We start from the raw sequence: 16,109 nt of genomic DNA on the forward strand, positions 1-16,109 counted from the left end.
ATATATATATATGTACATGATTTTAACATGTCTTTTCTAACACTATCCCATGGAAACAATTTGAATAAATCACTTGGATTATCCTAAGATGTACATGTACATTTATTGTTTGTTTTTTTTTTTTTTACAAATAAACTGGTTATTTGACTAATAAATACAAGTTTTCACTGTAATTTTATCTTAAAACATACAATATTTTTGTTTTCCTTTGCCTAAAAAATGCGTTTGACATGTTTCAGAATTTCAAAACAATAATAAATAAACTTCAATCCAGGACTGTGTGTATATAAATAAGTATCTGTAAATATCTGTTCAATTATCAGAAATTGATGATCGGAATATGTGAGTTTAGAATATAAATCCCAGCAGTAAATATTAACCAACAGTTAATAACAATATAACCCACCGGCGTGTGTGTGCGCGTGTGCGCGCGTGCGTGGGTGCGTGCGTGTGTTACTTTAAATCATGTTTTTTTTAAACGACACACAATGAGACTTCATCATCATCATCATCATCATCATCATCATCATCGTGAACGATCATCGTTGACAAAGACACCGCGTGGACACGCCCACCCACAGCAGGAGGCACGCGCGTGATCCGCCTCCGCGCGCCGTGGACTCCTCTCTCCCATCTCCATGTTCATGTGTTCATAAAAGGCTTGTGTTTATACCCAGGCCCCTCCCACCTCCCTCCCTCCCTCCTCCCACTGCACCACGTGAACACGCCCATTCACCCACTCACCCACACTCACGTTAATCCAGTCACCCTTTCACCTTCAATCAACCTTCCACTAGTCTGCACGCGCTGCCTGCACAAACCCCTCCCACATTCACTCACACACCATTCATCCTTTCACACACCACCCTCTTTTCTCCCATCAGCTACGCCTCATAACAAAACACCATCACTCACTCACTCACTCAGTAACCTAGGCTACTAACTAACCCACCCACTGCTTGGTTAACAAACACCTCATCCAGGGAGTGAAGAGGACACAAGGGGAAAAGAGATGAAAATATTGTTTACTAAAGTCAGTCTAACTTGTTCTTTATTAGTGAAATGGTTAATATGTTTAAAATATGACAGGTGATTCACTTAAAGTCATAAACATCAACAGTTACTTTTATAATAGGAGACAAAAGGAGATTATTATTATTATTGTTTACTTCTGCACTCTATTCTCTATGCACCACCTCTCTGCTTGTTTATTTTTCATGTATTTTTTTCCCCTCCTTTCTTGTGTTTAATGTGCAGAAAATAAATAATATTATGATGATGATTGTTTCCACAGTCCATAATATGTGTAATTGCACATGTCCCAAAGTCAGAGAGCAGCTCTACAGTGGCTGTGACTTTCACACAGGAATCAAAATGGCGTTACAGGGAGGGACACCAGACTTGGAATTAAAATAAGAACCAAAGCTGGAGGCTGGGTGTAAAGTTTGCACATGGACGTGTTTCTGTGTCTGTGAGTCGGAGCCGAACATCATTAAAATATGCGGATAAAGAATAAATGTCAGAGCTTTCACAGACTAGAGTCTGATGCGCCATCCTGGACAAAAGAAAGAAGCCATCCCTGCCCTGGTTTACATTGAAGGACTTTTGGTTTTCGCTGCAGACCTAATCACACCCCCCCACCACCCCGGCCCACCCCACCCCACAGCTGGATCCACACCTGGACCCAGGAACACCCGCTCCAGTGTAACCCCCGGTCCCACACCCTGGACTCGGGTTGACCATCCTCTGAACCAGTCCCTGATCTTTGGAGGTGTTGGCAACTTTCCTGACACTTCAGCTCGAGTGGCGACTGCCATAGTGACAGTATTAACCAAATGTGACCGAAAACCAGTGAAACCAGCACATCTAACCACACCATGTGGTCTCATATAAACCAATGTTCACATCCCAAGTGTCACCTGTGATTTAAACACGGTGACATTTAATTTATAGGAGGTTTAACAGCAAATAATCTCGACCACGTCATTCAAAGTCAATGGCCGGACTGTGTTAGTTGGGAAAATGTATCGCAGTATTAAAAGGAAAAAACGACTCCTGCACAAAGCGAACAACGTGCATCAGTTAAAGCGATGATTCATCTTAAATGTGCAATAAATGATTTGTGTCCACGTTTGGTATATTTGGGTCAATTTAAGGCGAATTGTGTAAAATTGTTGGCGGCGCGCTGCACTTCCAGTCGGTTTTCCTGGAATAAAAGTTGTATTTCGGCGCTCACGGAGGATATAAACTGTGTTCCCGTGAAGCCCCATGTCCCTGCTGTCCACCCGGGACGCTCCGAGGACCACAACTCATCCACAGCGTTTATATTTGAGCGAAGTTTGAGGATGAAGAAACACAAACAGGACGGCGCCAGTTCCACGGTGTCCGCTAGATCAGCTGCTGGCAGTTGGTGTTCTCAATCAGGTCCGCAGATAGGCTTCATAGGCGCGCGGCGCGCCTGTGGAATAAGACACTAAAGTGATCCTGAGCGGAGACGCGTTACTGGGACTGAAAACTGAATATTTCAGCCTTTTTTATCACCACAAACAAAGACATTGTTGTCGTTGTTTGACAGATATCGGACTTTGACACGGAAATAGAAGCTTTGTTTGTGTCTTTTTTGACGCGTTTGCGCTCCCTGCCTGAGACACTAGTGCCGCGCATCAGAACCTCCAGGACTTTTTCTGTGAACTTTAAGGAAAAAGTCGACCATGGCAGAGACGTCCGCGGCTCCGGCCAAAGGCAAGAGGACACCCAAGCCTAAGAAAAGCGTGTCTCACCCCAAGTACAGCGAGATGATCAAAGCCGCCATCGTCAACGACAAGAGCAGGGGCGGCTCGTCCCGTCAAAGCATCCAGAAGTACATCAAGAAGACCTACAAGTTGGCCGACAACTCGGACATACAGGTGAAGCTGGCCCTGAAGCGGATGGTGGGCTCCGGGGTGCTGCGTAAAACCAGCGGCGTCGGTGCGTCCGGCTCCTTCAAGCTGAGCACATCCACAGACTCCCCCAAACCCGCCCCCAAGAAGTCCCCCACCAAAGCCAAAAGCGTGGCCAAAAAGTCTCCCAAAAAGGTGGCCAAGCCCAAGAAGGCAGCCAAGGCTCCGGAGAGGAAACCAGCTGCGAAGAAGGCAAAGAAAGCGACTAAGAAGTCTCCTGTTAAAGCCAAGAAAGCACCTGCTAAGAAAACCAAAGCAGTGAAAGCTTCCAGCAAAGCAGCAAAACCACGACCTAAACCAGCCAAGAAAGCAGCCAAGCCCCGGGGGAAACCCACCAAGAAGACCACCAAAGCTAAGAAGAAGTGAAGGGACACTGATTAATGAGAAACACTCACTGTAAATACTTCTGGATGTTTTTTTTTTTTTTGTTTTTTTTTGGTATATGTATTATTTTTGTAGGTTTCATGCCAACTTTGCTGTTTATTTTTATGTTTTTTGTACCAATAATTCCTCCTTCATTGCACTTCTAGAGATGCTTCCCAGCATTTTCATTGCGTTTGTACTGTTGACTCTGCCTGAATCTTTGGGATTTCTTCTGAAAAATAAGAACATTTGTTTGTATTTATAGAACTATCCATGCATTGGTGCGCGTGCTAATGCTAAATGTACACATGTTTTAATGGTGAACATTGTTTTATTTTTTTGTGTCTTTACAATGAACAAAATCTGGCAGCAGACAAAGAGAGAATGAAACAATCCGGGACATCCACCATCATTCTGTGTGTTTTCCCTTTTGTCACAGAGGTGGAACTGTTTTATCTCAATAAACCTTTGTGTTCTTCTACAAAAAAAAAAAAAAAAAAAAGTGTGTTCATTAAGTTTGTGCGTGAAATAACACAAAATCTTCTTGTGCGCATTTTACGCGTGCGTGAAGGGCTTGGAGAAGTTTCAAAATAAAATGTGCATTTGGTTTTATGAGTCCAAATTTATTGTTCAATTTCAAACTACACATGCTAAGAGGATTTATATTAAACGTCAACAGAAGATTATAAAGTTAAACCCATAAAAGGACAGGTTTAACTGGTGTCACAAATACAACAATAATTAAGCTCAACATATGTATCGTACAGCAAAAGAATTAACTATAAAATATTTACATACAACACTGCATGCTTACTTTACAGAGCTAAGAGTTGCTTGAAGGAATTTGTATTAAGTGGTTTTTTTTTTAAAAAAAAAAAAAAAAAAAAAGTATAAAAAGGGGAGTAATCCAAAAATAATAATAAAAAAGTGATGCATCTCCAGTTAAATTCCAAGTTTTTCTTTTTGTTTTGTTTTTTTTAATGACAACTGTTCCTCAACTCTCCATTACTGATCTACCCTGACACCTAGTGGTAACTCTCCAACACTGCAGTCTCTCTAAAATAAAATCTAGACTAAATCTGGGGTCTACAGATTAGTTAGTATTTCACACAAAATACTCTCCACGTCCCATTATTTATATTAACTTCAGAAACAGGTATCAAATAAAGATATTTAATGGCCGCTAACTGTAACATCATTGATTCCAGTCAACATGGTTGAACAGTGTGATATTTAATCTGCAATGTTATCTAATTTCTTTGATAATATTGCATTCACCAGTTATTTAAAAAAATAAATTAAAAAATTAAAGAACATTGTGCCAATTCCAATGAATAAATGCAACCATCCACTCAAACTTAAATCTAGAAAATGTACTTAAAATGTATTGCAGGCAAAAGTGCTTCTGTTGTTTTATTGAGCATCCAAATCATTTTATTTCCCATAAGAACTCAGTCTGTAATCAGAGATCAAACAACATGATAAATGAAGTCAGACAACACTATAACTGTCTCATTTTAAAACCAAAATATAACGGCTGATAAAGAAATAGAAAGTAAAAAGTGGGAAAACCAAAACATTTCAGTCTTTAAAAGAGAACAGAAAGAAAATTAAGTAATCATATTTTTCAGTAAATCTCATCTTCATAGATACAAAACCAACATCTTTTCAAAATAAAAGCATTTTATCGACGTGCATCTTCCTATTAACTGCATTCACTGGATGCCTCAGGAGCTAAAATAAGTCATTCTTTAAAAATAATGACTATTTATTCACAGGTGGAGCATGCCCTGTGGGTAAAAGCCATCATCTGGTTACGTTGGCTTTAAGATGAGCTCATTAAGCGTCCGATATCTCAATGAAAAGAAGAAAATAAAAGGCTTCAGATTAGAAAACCATGTGAATATTATTCATAGGCTCCGCTTTGCTTGTTGGAGACAGTTTGGCATCTTTGTGTTTCACTCAGCAAACACTGTGTGGATATAAAACCATAAACACTCATTGAATGACGTGGGGAGAAAGCAGTGAAAGCACAATGCTGCACTCCTGCAGGCCAAACAGGTAATAAAGCACTTGGAGAATACCAGTGACCTTTACTGGTCTATCACCACTCATATTAAACGTTGCATTTCATGGTAAGGCAAACAAAGCCCAGACTTGGCAACATAGATTTACCATGAACCACCCCCCCTCCATGGTTGAGACCCACTCACTCCCACTCAGGCCTGAAGTCGGGCTTTGAAACGACGGAGCCATGTGGGTGAAATCCTGTAGACTTTGTGTGGTTGAGGCTTCAGTGATTCTGGATGCAGTCTGAAATGTTACATTGTTGGGTCATTTCAACCTGACCACAGCTCTGTAGATGGCAAAACCAACAACTGCACACACAGCCGAGCCCAGAGTCACTCTGAGCCAGAACGAAGTGTTGCTCATGTCTGAACCATTCAGGTGTCTGGAAGAGGAAAGAAAAAAAACACGCAAAACGTTGTTACATACAACAAATAATAAAAAGTCCACCTTGTGTTATTATAATTGTAATCGCATTATTGATCATTATTTACAATTACGATGCAATTTCAATTGTAATTGGACAGAATCGGTTGGCTGCTGTTGTAATCAATCGAGTTCAGATAATTGACTTTTGTAATTGTAATGGAAATTCTATAAAAACTATCAATTAAAATTGAATTAAACGCATACCTGGGGAACCATGGCACGGTTCTATGGCGTACACATACGGAGTTAACAATTATTAACATACGTTTCATATCAACTTTTCCCACTTTCTGTTACTTCTAGGGGTGGGAACCTCTGGGTACCTCACGATTATCGCAATTATCGATATATTGGTCAGAAATAAATCTACAATAATCTATGACATAAGAAAAAAAAGAAAGATTAAGTGAAAAAATACAATATTTATTTTATGTCTCTGAAAGACAATACATTGAAAAAGTGTCCTATGAACAGTGACAGTATTTTAGTGCAACATTTCTGTAAATAAGTGTCAACATACCAATGTAAATGAATAAGTATCTCCAATAGTGGTTTATGTAAACAAAAAACAGGCTCTTTCTTACCAGTGACACCATTATAGTGCAATATTCCAGTAAACAATATATTGGTTCCTACATTTCTGTGAAGACCTACCTGCACATTTTAGTGAAAAAGCAAAAAAAAGGTTTGAAAATAATAAAATAAATCTTAAATCCAAAAAAGAATTTGATACTTGGCGCGAGCATATCGATAATTGATCGTGCAAAAAATTTTTGCGATATATCGCTGTATGGAGATATTGTCACACTCCTAGTAACTTCTCCTCAGGATAATTTTACCATTTATGCAACAGATTTTCAAAAGAAACAATTTACATATGCTTTCTTTTTGTAATGAAAAGATGTCACATAAATGACATTTCTTATTTCTTCCTTTTGGATGAAATGTATTACTGTACTACAATGGCTCAAACAAATTTAAAAAAAAAAAAAAAAAAATAATGCTACATTTTAAGTTGACAAAAATGTTTTTGAAAAATTAAAAAACTTATTTTTGGCATATTGAAGGAGGAAGTTAACAAGTAATATATAGCCAATGCCATTGAGTTGCAAACACGTGGAAGACTTAAGAGCTTTATAATTGGTTTATATTGCAAGCGCTACTATGGCAACTGTTGTGATTGACAGATCACAGAGTTTTTCAGCTAAATGTGCTGCTGCTGCTTCAGGGTCTTTTCTGTCAGCAGCAACATTTCTTATGGACAAATAGGACTGAGCGTGTGAAAAACCAGGACGAATTAATCATATTTGTGATTAATTTAATTTGAACTTTAAGGATTGAAAATGTAACTAATAGATTTTCAAGAGAAAAATAATAATTGCAATTAGAAAAAACACCAGTCACTGTAAATATAAACTGAGTTGTAATTGAACCTGGATAAATGAAGATGGAATTGAGCACCACCCTGTGTGGTACAGACTAGGGTTAGTGGAACTAGAACCTACGGGTACATGGCGGCCCAGCCCAGCCTGGTGTAGATGTTCCTGCTGGTGGTGTCTAAGGAGAGGCTGGAGAAGGACATGGGTGGAGGCAATCGGTGCTTATAACAGAACTCTGCTGGAGTCATCCCATGGAGCTGCTTCACCTCAGGCAGGTCCACCTTGGACGCCACCAGCACACATGGAATGTTGCTCTCCATGTAGTGTTGCTGAATCAGCGTAAAAAAGACAAGGAGTGTTTAGTTTAACCAGAAACATGCTGCATACTGTCATTGTTGCATTGAAATGATTTGATATTTGTGGATAATTGTAAATGTTGCAGAATGAGCGCTTCACTCGCTATATCAGTTTTTCAACCTTGGGGTCGTGACCCCATATGGGGTCGTCTGGAATTTAAATCGGGTCCCCTGAAATGTCTTGTGATTGATTTAAAAATAAAAAAAACAAAAATCTTTATTACTAAAATCTTATATTGTTTTTAAAAAATAAAACTACACAATCTTAAACAATGTATTCTATCACTGTATAAATACAAATACATTGTAGGACGTTTGCATTAAAATTATTCAAACAACAAAACTTTTTTTAACTTCAAAGAAAAAAGTGTTCAAATGCAATTTTTAGAGTCTCAATTTTATTTTTTGCATTTAAACACTTTCTTTGATATGTTTTTTTATTGAATTGAGTTTTTTTTTTATTATTAAAATGCGTTATTTAATTGTTTTGTTTATTATTGAATAATAAAGACAAATGTACGACTCATAATATGGCCCAAAAACAAAAAAGATGACCTTTTCAATCAATTGGGTCTCAAATATTCTTTTATCATTTGAACGCTTTTTCTTTGATTGAAAATACATTTTTTTAATTACATATCAGTAATTTATTTTAATTGCAAATATTTTTTTTGATTGAACAATAAAAACAAATCTACCTCCATACAAATATAAATCTAGTTTAAATAAAAAGCAGTATAAAAATATCTGACCTGGCACAATATCTGTATTCGTTACACTGTAACAAACATGTTACAAAACTCATTCTAGAAAGAAAAAAAAAAAATCTGGTTTCATCAAAAATTGTGATATTAAAATGGGGTCACGATCCAAAAAAGGTTGAGAACCACCGCTGTATATGTTTAATGTGTGTGCCTCACCTTATATATACTGGCACAATAGTCAAAGGAATGAAGGTCACTGCTGTCGTACATAAGACAAGCAACGTCACAGTGAGCATCGGACGCCTTGAGGAACTCCGCCTCCACATCGACCTCGTTGAGCTGCACAGGGATTAGCAGGTGGTCCACGTTAGCTCGGCAGCGTTAGCGCTATGTTAGCCCTTAAATCTACTTACGATAAGGTACTTCTCCTGGCTGCCGACTTGGATGGTGTTTATAACATACGGGGAGAAGGCACTGGTAGGACTTTCCTTATTCTGTGGAAGTCCAAAACATGGTCACATCTCAGCATTAAAAACACGACACATTTCAACAACTATTTCGCTGACTTACCTCAAGTTTGCGGCCAACAAAAGCCTGAAGAAAGGCCGTCTTTCCCGTCCCGCGTGGTCCAATCACCTTACAGAGAAACACTGAGCGTTGGGTCTGATGCTTTTCTAAGTCCACTTCTTTCTCTCGTGTCACTGCACATATTAAACATAGAACAGGAGAATGAACACACTGAGCATCACTTCCTCTGAGCACAGCCATAACTGACAAGTAGTCAACAAATGACTTTACATAACAAAGAGCTTAGAAATATCTTAGCAAATCACGTTTCCAAACCATAATTACTCTAAGATAACTTATTAATCTGTGACGAGCACAGAAGTCCAACAACAAAACACCGCTCGGGTTCCGATCAGGGGGGCCGTTCCTCCCAATCACGCCCCTCCAGGTCTCACTGTCGCTGCCAACGTGAGCGTTGAAGTCCCCCAGCAGAACGAGGCAATCCCCAGAAGGAGCACTCTCCAGTACTCCCTCTAAGGAATCCAAGAAGGGTGGATACTCCGAGCTGCTGTTTGGCCCATAGGCACAAACAACAGTCATGATCCGTCCCCCCACCTGGCGGGGGATAATAAAAAATAAAGTATAATGTAATCTAATGCACATAGACATAAACCCACCAGGCCACAGTGGATAGGATTAGAACCATTAATTATTCTGCTGTGCTGGACTATGGGACTAAGGTTGAGGGAGAATCTGTGCTTACAGTGAAGCATTGTGGGTTAAATGATACACGTAGTGATGCTAAAAGTCCGACCTGTGATTGCAGCCGTCTGTGAGTCCTGCTCTGTGAGGATGGAGTAGCCAAGGTATCCCAGGTGCTCCAGGCAACGGTGGACATCGAGGTATGCAGAAAGCCTGTTGGGGGGGAGCAGACAATCAGGTGTGATCATTTCAGAGTCTTTAACGTGAGAAACGGCTTCAGTCTGAACACGTACGTCCACTGACAGACGTATCCGTGGTTAGAAATGTAGCCGTCGTCTGTGGTCGGCACAGCCATGTACACGTCTGCACCCCACGGCATGTAGGGACACACGCAGAACAGATTCTTCAGCTCAGCTGGAGAAAGAGCTCGGTCCTTATCCTGTGAGGGAGGGAATGGTTAGTTATGGATGGGGGAGGAAAACCTCAAAGCATTCTAAGCTGCTGCACACGAGTTTATGAATCATAGATCTCATCATTTATTCCAAAAAAAAGAAAAAGAAAAAAGTTGAAATCGCTGCGTGAATTTTGTTTTGGTGTCCACTGTAAACGCTCTCTTTTGTGCATTGCATTGTGGGATGTGGAGTCCCGTAAACAGATCCATAGAAGTGATTTTTTTGTGTTTTTTACAAAACAGGGAGGACAGAGATTATTTTGGCACTATTTATGTTTTAGTTTGTTCCCAGTATGATACGATATCAGAATGGAATAAAAACACTTTTATGCATACGTCTCCGGAACTACACAACCCACAATGCAATGCAATGCCCAAAAATGTCAACAAACAAAGCATTCATGGTGGAGATTAAAAACTTTGACGCACCAATTTCAATTTATCACATTAGCAGATTATCTTAGATTTATTGATCTGTGAGGCCTATACTATGTATTTATCTGATTAAAAAAAATGTCAAATTAATATCAATAATCATTTCAGTGCTCTGTGTTTTGCTGTAACTCACCACGTCATACTTGTCAAACAACTGCTGGAGAAACTGGTGACCTAAGTGATTGAGTTCTGTGGTGCAGCTGACAGGAACTCGCAGCCTGATTAAAAAAACAAAACAAAACGCACATCAAGATACTAATTTTAAAAAAGAAGAAACAAATTATACAGAGTTTAAACAGTGAATAAGAAACAAAATGTTTTTTAAACTAATACAGTATGATCTAAGGTGTAAGAAAAAATAAATTAGGCAATATATTGCGATATTTCACAGCGCGATTATCGTATCGATCAAAAAAAAGTTCAAATCATTTTTTAAATCATGTTTTTTAACAAATAAAAAAACATTTAATTGCACTAACGTGCATAGCACGTAAATGCTCTGTCACTAGGTGTCAGTGAAGCACATCAGTTAAACTACCTCACTCCTTGATTGCACTTTATTTTCATAAAACATACTGGGCACTTTGATAGATGCATGTGGTTATTTTACATATATATGTAAAGAATTTAAGAACTTAACATAAAGAGAATCTGTTGTATAATCAAAAGTTAAACTTTTTGGAAAATTTAATTTGACAGTTTGATAAACATACCCCTTGTTTTTGATATTGGTAGTTAAATTACAGTTAGTTACCATTTAAATTGTATTTCATACTATTCAGTCCTTGTAAATGTGAAATTTGTAATTACTGATATTGTGATATGTATTGTTTAGTATTGGGAAATGCATATCATGAATCGTATCGTCAGATTCATGGCAATGCACACCCCTAGTATGAACTACTTTAATAATGTTGAATCTATCGTTTACTACTCTACAATCACACACAAAGCCGTGAGTTGACATACTCGGGGTAAAGGTAATCGTCAGTCAGCTCCAGGTTGTCGTCATAACCAAACTTCCTGAGGATTGTCCACGTGGTCTCATGTCGACCTCTCTGGATAAATAATGTATTAAGAAACAAGAAACCTGAAACGGAGAAGATGCATCACTGACTGAACGGTTTACAGTTACATGTTATTCAACGTGGGTTCCCTGTTTCTACCGTTTAACGTCAGGCCATTGTCCTGGACTCCATCGTTTGTGTTTTTCCAAACGACCGTCTTCACATCCTCTAAGGCTTGGGGTGCCAGGGGATTCCCAAAACAAGATTTCTAAACAACAGAAAAGTCATTATCAGCTTAAAGCGAAGCTATGACGACATGTCGGGATTATTCATTTGGCACCTGGAAGCAGTTAAGCTCAGCGTCACTCAGGATGCGGTCGTTGTCCTGGTCAGAGATGTAGAAAACTCTGCTGAGGGCTCGGACACACAATGATTTTAACTAGAGTGGAAAAATAGAAATCAGACATAGATCATTTGATTAGAACAGTTCAAATATCAGTAAATGTGTGAAGGCTTTACTTGTTTGTCCTCAGGGTCGTACAGAGGAGCAGTGGGATGGAGAACAGCTTTTTGTGCGTAATAGAACAGCTCTGAAATGTTTTTGAGGTTCTTCGCAGAACACTGTTGAGGAAAAATAGAACACAAAGCACGTCAAATATTATCAATGGAATCTGTAATCTTAAATATTTGCACACACACACACATTTTTCCCCAGATATCCATGCGCGCATGAATTGCAGAGCGAGACCGTGTGTACACACTGGAGCGTGTGTGACAGACTTGCTTACCTCCACACAGGTCTCGATCTCAGAAAACTGGTTCATGATGGGAAGAATGGTTTCCATTGAGCTGCCGCTGCGCAGGTCAGATTTGTTTCCTACGAGAATGATTGGCACCCTGAATTTAACGGACACAAAACATCCAAGAGTGAGTTTCACATCTGATGAGAACAGTTCAAAACAGGCACAGGGTTTTCCAGCTGACGCTCACACATTGAGATTAAAACGATCAACATTACACTCACACATTAGATCAAATGTACACATTTACCACACAACCAAACACCATTTAATAGCCAATACATACTTGTTTCCCTTCTCTGCATCTCCATTTACCAAAGGGATCCATTTGGTTTTAATCTGAGAAACAAAAAGAAGCTAAAATGTAAATCAGCACATTGATACATTTCAAAATTGTACACAGTAACACGGAATGTAATCAAGAATTGACTACCTTGTCTATTGTGTCCTCGTTAGTGACGTCATATACAACACACACAACATTAGCCTGTAACACAAGTTTGGTTAACTGGGATACACTTAAAAAAAAACAACAACAATTTCAGTTTATGCTTTAGGTGCCTCTGATTTATGCTTATAACACAAAGTTGACGTGGGCTTTCCTGCAGGGAGGGGCAGCGTTTATTATAACCAGGTTCTGAAGTGGATCAGATCTGAGTGAGTATAAAAGCTCCTCCTGGTGCGCACCACTACTGTCGCTCTTCACCGCCATCATAGATTTATATTCATTATATTTATTTAAGATGATAAGAAGCTGTTCCTCCTGCGAAGACGCTCACTCTGCGAGTTTTCTCCACTGATTGGTCGGACGCTGCAAACTCCACCCCTTTTATGGGAGCGCGCACGTACTGAGGCTGTAAACACTTAAATTAACAAATTGTGATGTACTTTCGTAGAAAAGCTTTTATCTGACAGGTAATGTTTGGTTGGTTCAAGCCAGCTAACGGAGATTAATCCAATCTAGATTCGTAGTATAGGCTCTTAGTGTGTTTTTGTTGTTATTTTATACATTTGTCTCATTTTGTTGTCCCATATTTTTCTTTTGTCCTCAATTTGTGCCTTCCTTTGGTGGCCGCAACAAACTTAGGCCGAGGGCCGCATGTGGCCCCCGGGTCGACAGTTGCCCATGTCTGCTCTATTGCTACTATGATGTCACTTAGTACTTTTTCTATCTGCTTCAATATAAACTTACCTTGACTATTTCACCTTTAAGGACTTCGTCACTCTGTTCTTTCTCTGTTGATGTTAAAGCACAAACAATATTTTATTTCAGCATGCACCATCATGATAACAAACCACAGTGCACAAACAGAAACGACTTGAAACACTTGGATCTAAAAAATTAGATATAAAAAAAAAAGCTTGATTGCATGATTTGTTACCCGAGTAGTCCACTATGTGTGTGGGCACTTTCTCTGGAGTCACATCAGCCGGGATGGTGATCTCTTCAGCTCTGGGGGGAACCTGTAGTAAATGACAGATCTGCTTTAGACTGATCTATAATTAAAGGTCCTATGTCATGCTATTTTTCACACATCTCGATTTGTTGTAAGAACCCCAAAAACATAGTATGTGAGGTTTATTTTCCCAAACTCGCCTGTTTTCTAGAGTTTAAGCCTCTGAAAAGTCACTTTCTGATCAACTCTACACAAAGAGGCTGATTTGTGGCCTACTTATGCATATTCATGAGTGGGCTTGTCTATAAACGGGACACTGACTTCCTCTTCCCCGCACGGTGACGTTGGTCCAGAGGACGGCCCTCCCTCCTCCCACCCACTCCGTAGCTGAACTCATGCTGCTTTATAAACATGAGACAGAGCGTGGGGGCGGGGCGTTCGCCGGTACATACATAGACAGTACAACATATCACTGCGCAAGGGACGCTGAAATGCTTGCCTTCGAGGGCGTGTCTGTTTACATGTCAATCACGGCAGAGAGCGTCCTGGAGGCGCGGCTTCTCCAGCTCAGTGCCGCGTCAAATTCGTCATCAAAGAGGGAACGTGTCATCAAATTGGAGCGAGGTATTTGGGCTCGCCCTGCAGTAAGAAAGGAGCAAATCACCCGCTAACTTACGATTGAGGGAATCAATGAAAAAACACTTTGGGCATGTGTATGAAGCCCAAATAGCTTTGATGATGTTTAAAGCACAGAAAAGTTGATTTAGTGTAACATGGACCCTTTAAACTTCCTCAATATGTTGTGCAGCAGATGAACGTTTCATTGTATGTCTTTATTTGTTGGGCATACTATTGTTCAGTGGTTGTGCTCGTGCTTACCTCGTCTGGAAACTCTTCTCCAACCAGAGACATAATGAGAGACGTTTTTCCCACCTTGGCTGTTGGAGGGGTTAAAAATGAGTCAAGTGAGAGTCTTAAAAGGCTAATCTGGCTTAACATTAACTGCATAATTGGCTGATGATTCTTAATGTGAGTCTCCTGGTATTATGACTGTAAGATGGCTTTTTTCCATGTGCTGGAGCAGAGACATGGCCTCCAGTTAAACACCCACACATTTCAATAGGTAATATTATGGTGTTTTTTACACATGGTTTTGATTTGTATGTCAAGTCTAATAAAACATGTTGGACACATTCTAAATATTTATAGGAACAGTTTGATGGAAAGCTTTATTGGCCTCCATAACATGAATTCTCTGCTGTGTGGGACCAGGACAGTCTATCAGTGTTATGAACCCATTGGTTCCTATGATAACAGGCAGACCGGAAGTTATTCTTTACTTAGGTCAGCAAATATTAGGAAATGTTGACATACTTCATGCATTAAATTAACGTGTAGATAGACTGATATAATAAGGAACTACTACAATAACAACCATCAGTCAAAACTGGTGTGCGGTACATTATAATCTCATACTTCGGAGGATAACAAATGTTTTAAGTGGACAACCTAAGCTTAGGGGCAATTCAGTTTTATGTCTACAGTTTATGACACATTAGGTGCAAAACTATTGTCTATATAAGAGCTGTCTATGTGCCTACGTATCATAAGCTACAGGTGTTTACCAATTTTAGCTGCAGCTGCTATCCTATGCTAGTGGTTTAGCTTTCAGTAGTCGGTGCGAGTAACTTACGTTCCCCCAAAAGCAGAATCCTGACGTCCTGCTTCATGTTTCCGCTCCCCGTGATGAACAGCCAGGCGTCCTATGGTCCAAATGTGATGTTTATATTTCATTTGAAAGCCAGATTTATCAGCAGAGCGTGTGCCTCCACACGGCGGGAGGCGTCCAAGGTGACAACATCTATTTCCGGTTCACAGGCGGTAAAAGTGCGCCGCCTGCTGGACAAACTCTGAACTCACTGTGCCTCAGACCCACAGCTGCATCTACAGACCCTTTCCCAAAAAAATTAGAATATCATGGAAAAGTTGTTTAATTTCCAGAATTCTATTCAAAAAGTTAAACTTTCATTGATTATAGATTCAGGGCCCACAATTTAAACGATTTCAAGAATTTATTTTTTTTACATAATTTGGGTTTACAGCTCATAAAACCCACGGAAACAGGATTTCAAATAATTTGAATACTGTGAAGAAATCACCATTTACTTCTGAGTTTTTGCAGAAAAAAAAAAAAAAGAGGTTTAGATTGTGAATATTAAGTATGACGGATCAGAGGTGCACCTTTAACATTATTCAGTCCTAAACTTCACCTTACCAAAAGTAATGCCTGTGGTAAGGTGGTAAATGTATTTTATTTGTAAATATACCAATTTTTGCAGAAATAAAAGGCTACACTTTAACTAAAAATATTAACCTTTGAAATCTGTTTATTAGATTTAGAAAACCAAATAATGTTTTTGGAAAAATAAATTATAGATAGATTTTTATGAAATGATGGCATATCTTAAAGTAAACATTTTTTCACTGTTTTTGTCAATGTAAAGGGTTTATGGTGTTTAAAAAAAATTAAAACTTCTTTTGTGAATCAATAAAATATTTTTTAAAGAATAAAA

General features: G+C 39.1%; 2 protein-coding genes across 2 annotated transcripts; one reads left to right on the forward strand and one right to left on the reverse strand.

The window, feature by feature from the left end:
• Positions 1–2,452: 2,452 nt before the first annotated feature.
• On the forward strand, positions 2,453–3,804 carry h1-0 (H1.0 linker histone). The gene has a single exon (XM_028476467.1). It carries the CDS (start codon positions 2,712–2,714, stop codon positions 3,303–3,305), a length of 594 nt encoding a protein of 197 aa, XP_028332268.1. The 5' UTR covers positions 2,453–2,711; the 3' UTR covers positions 3,306–3,804.
• Positions 3,805–4,205: 401 nt separating this feature from the next.
• rhot2 (ras homolog family member T2) lies at positions 4,206–15,400 on the reverse strand. The gene is made up of 19 exons (XM_028476600.1): positions 15,230–15,400; positions 14,416–14,474; positions 13,522–13,603; positions 13,332–13,375; positions 12,573–12,626; positions 12,426–12,478; positions 12,128–12,236; positions 11,859–11,960; positions 11,680–11,778; positions 11,499–11,607; positions 11,302–11,422; positions 10,466–10,550; positions 9,740–9,885; positions 9,559–9,659; positions 8,808–8,938; positions 8,651–8,731; positions 8,454–8,576; positions 7,304–7,506; positions 4,206–5,754 (listed from the first exon to the last, which is right to left on the reverse strand). The coding sequence occupies exons 1-19, from the start codon at positions 15,264–15,266 to the stop codon at positions 5,637–5,639; spliced, it is 1,857 nt and encodes a 618-aa protein (XP_028332401.1). The 5' UTR covers positions 15,267–15,400; the 3' UTR covers positions 4,206–5,636.
• Between the last annotated feature and the right edge of the window lie 709 nt (positions 15,401–16,109).

Source organism: Gouania willdenowi, chromosome 19, assembly GCF_900634775.1.
Source record: "Gouania willdenowi chromosome 19, fGouWil2.1, whole genome shotgun sequence".
NCBI classification, from domain to species: domain Eukaryota; kingdom Metazoa; phylum Chordata; class Actinopteri; order Blenniiformes; family Gobiesocidae; genus Gouania; species Gouania willdenowi.

Excerpts from the sequence above, each read along its gene's own strand:
- h1-0 (XM_028476467.1), top strand. The coding sequence starts at position 2,712 with ATGGCAGAGACGTCCGCGGCTCCGGCCAAAGGCAAGAGGACACCCAAG.
- rhot2 (XM_028476600.1), bottom strand. The coding sequence starts at position 15,266 with ATGAAGCAGGACGTCAGGATTCTGCTTTTGGGGGAAC. Across the intron at positions 14,475-15,229 it reads GATTCTGCTTTTGGGGGAAC|CCAAGGTGGGAAAAACGTCT; the intron begins GTAAGTTACTCG and ends CCCCTCCAACAG. Across the intron at positions 8,732-8,807 it reads TTGTTGGCCGCAAACTTGAG|AATAAGGAAAGTCCTACCAG; the intron begins GTAAGTCAGCGA and ends GGACTTCCACAG.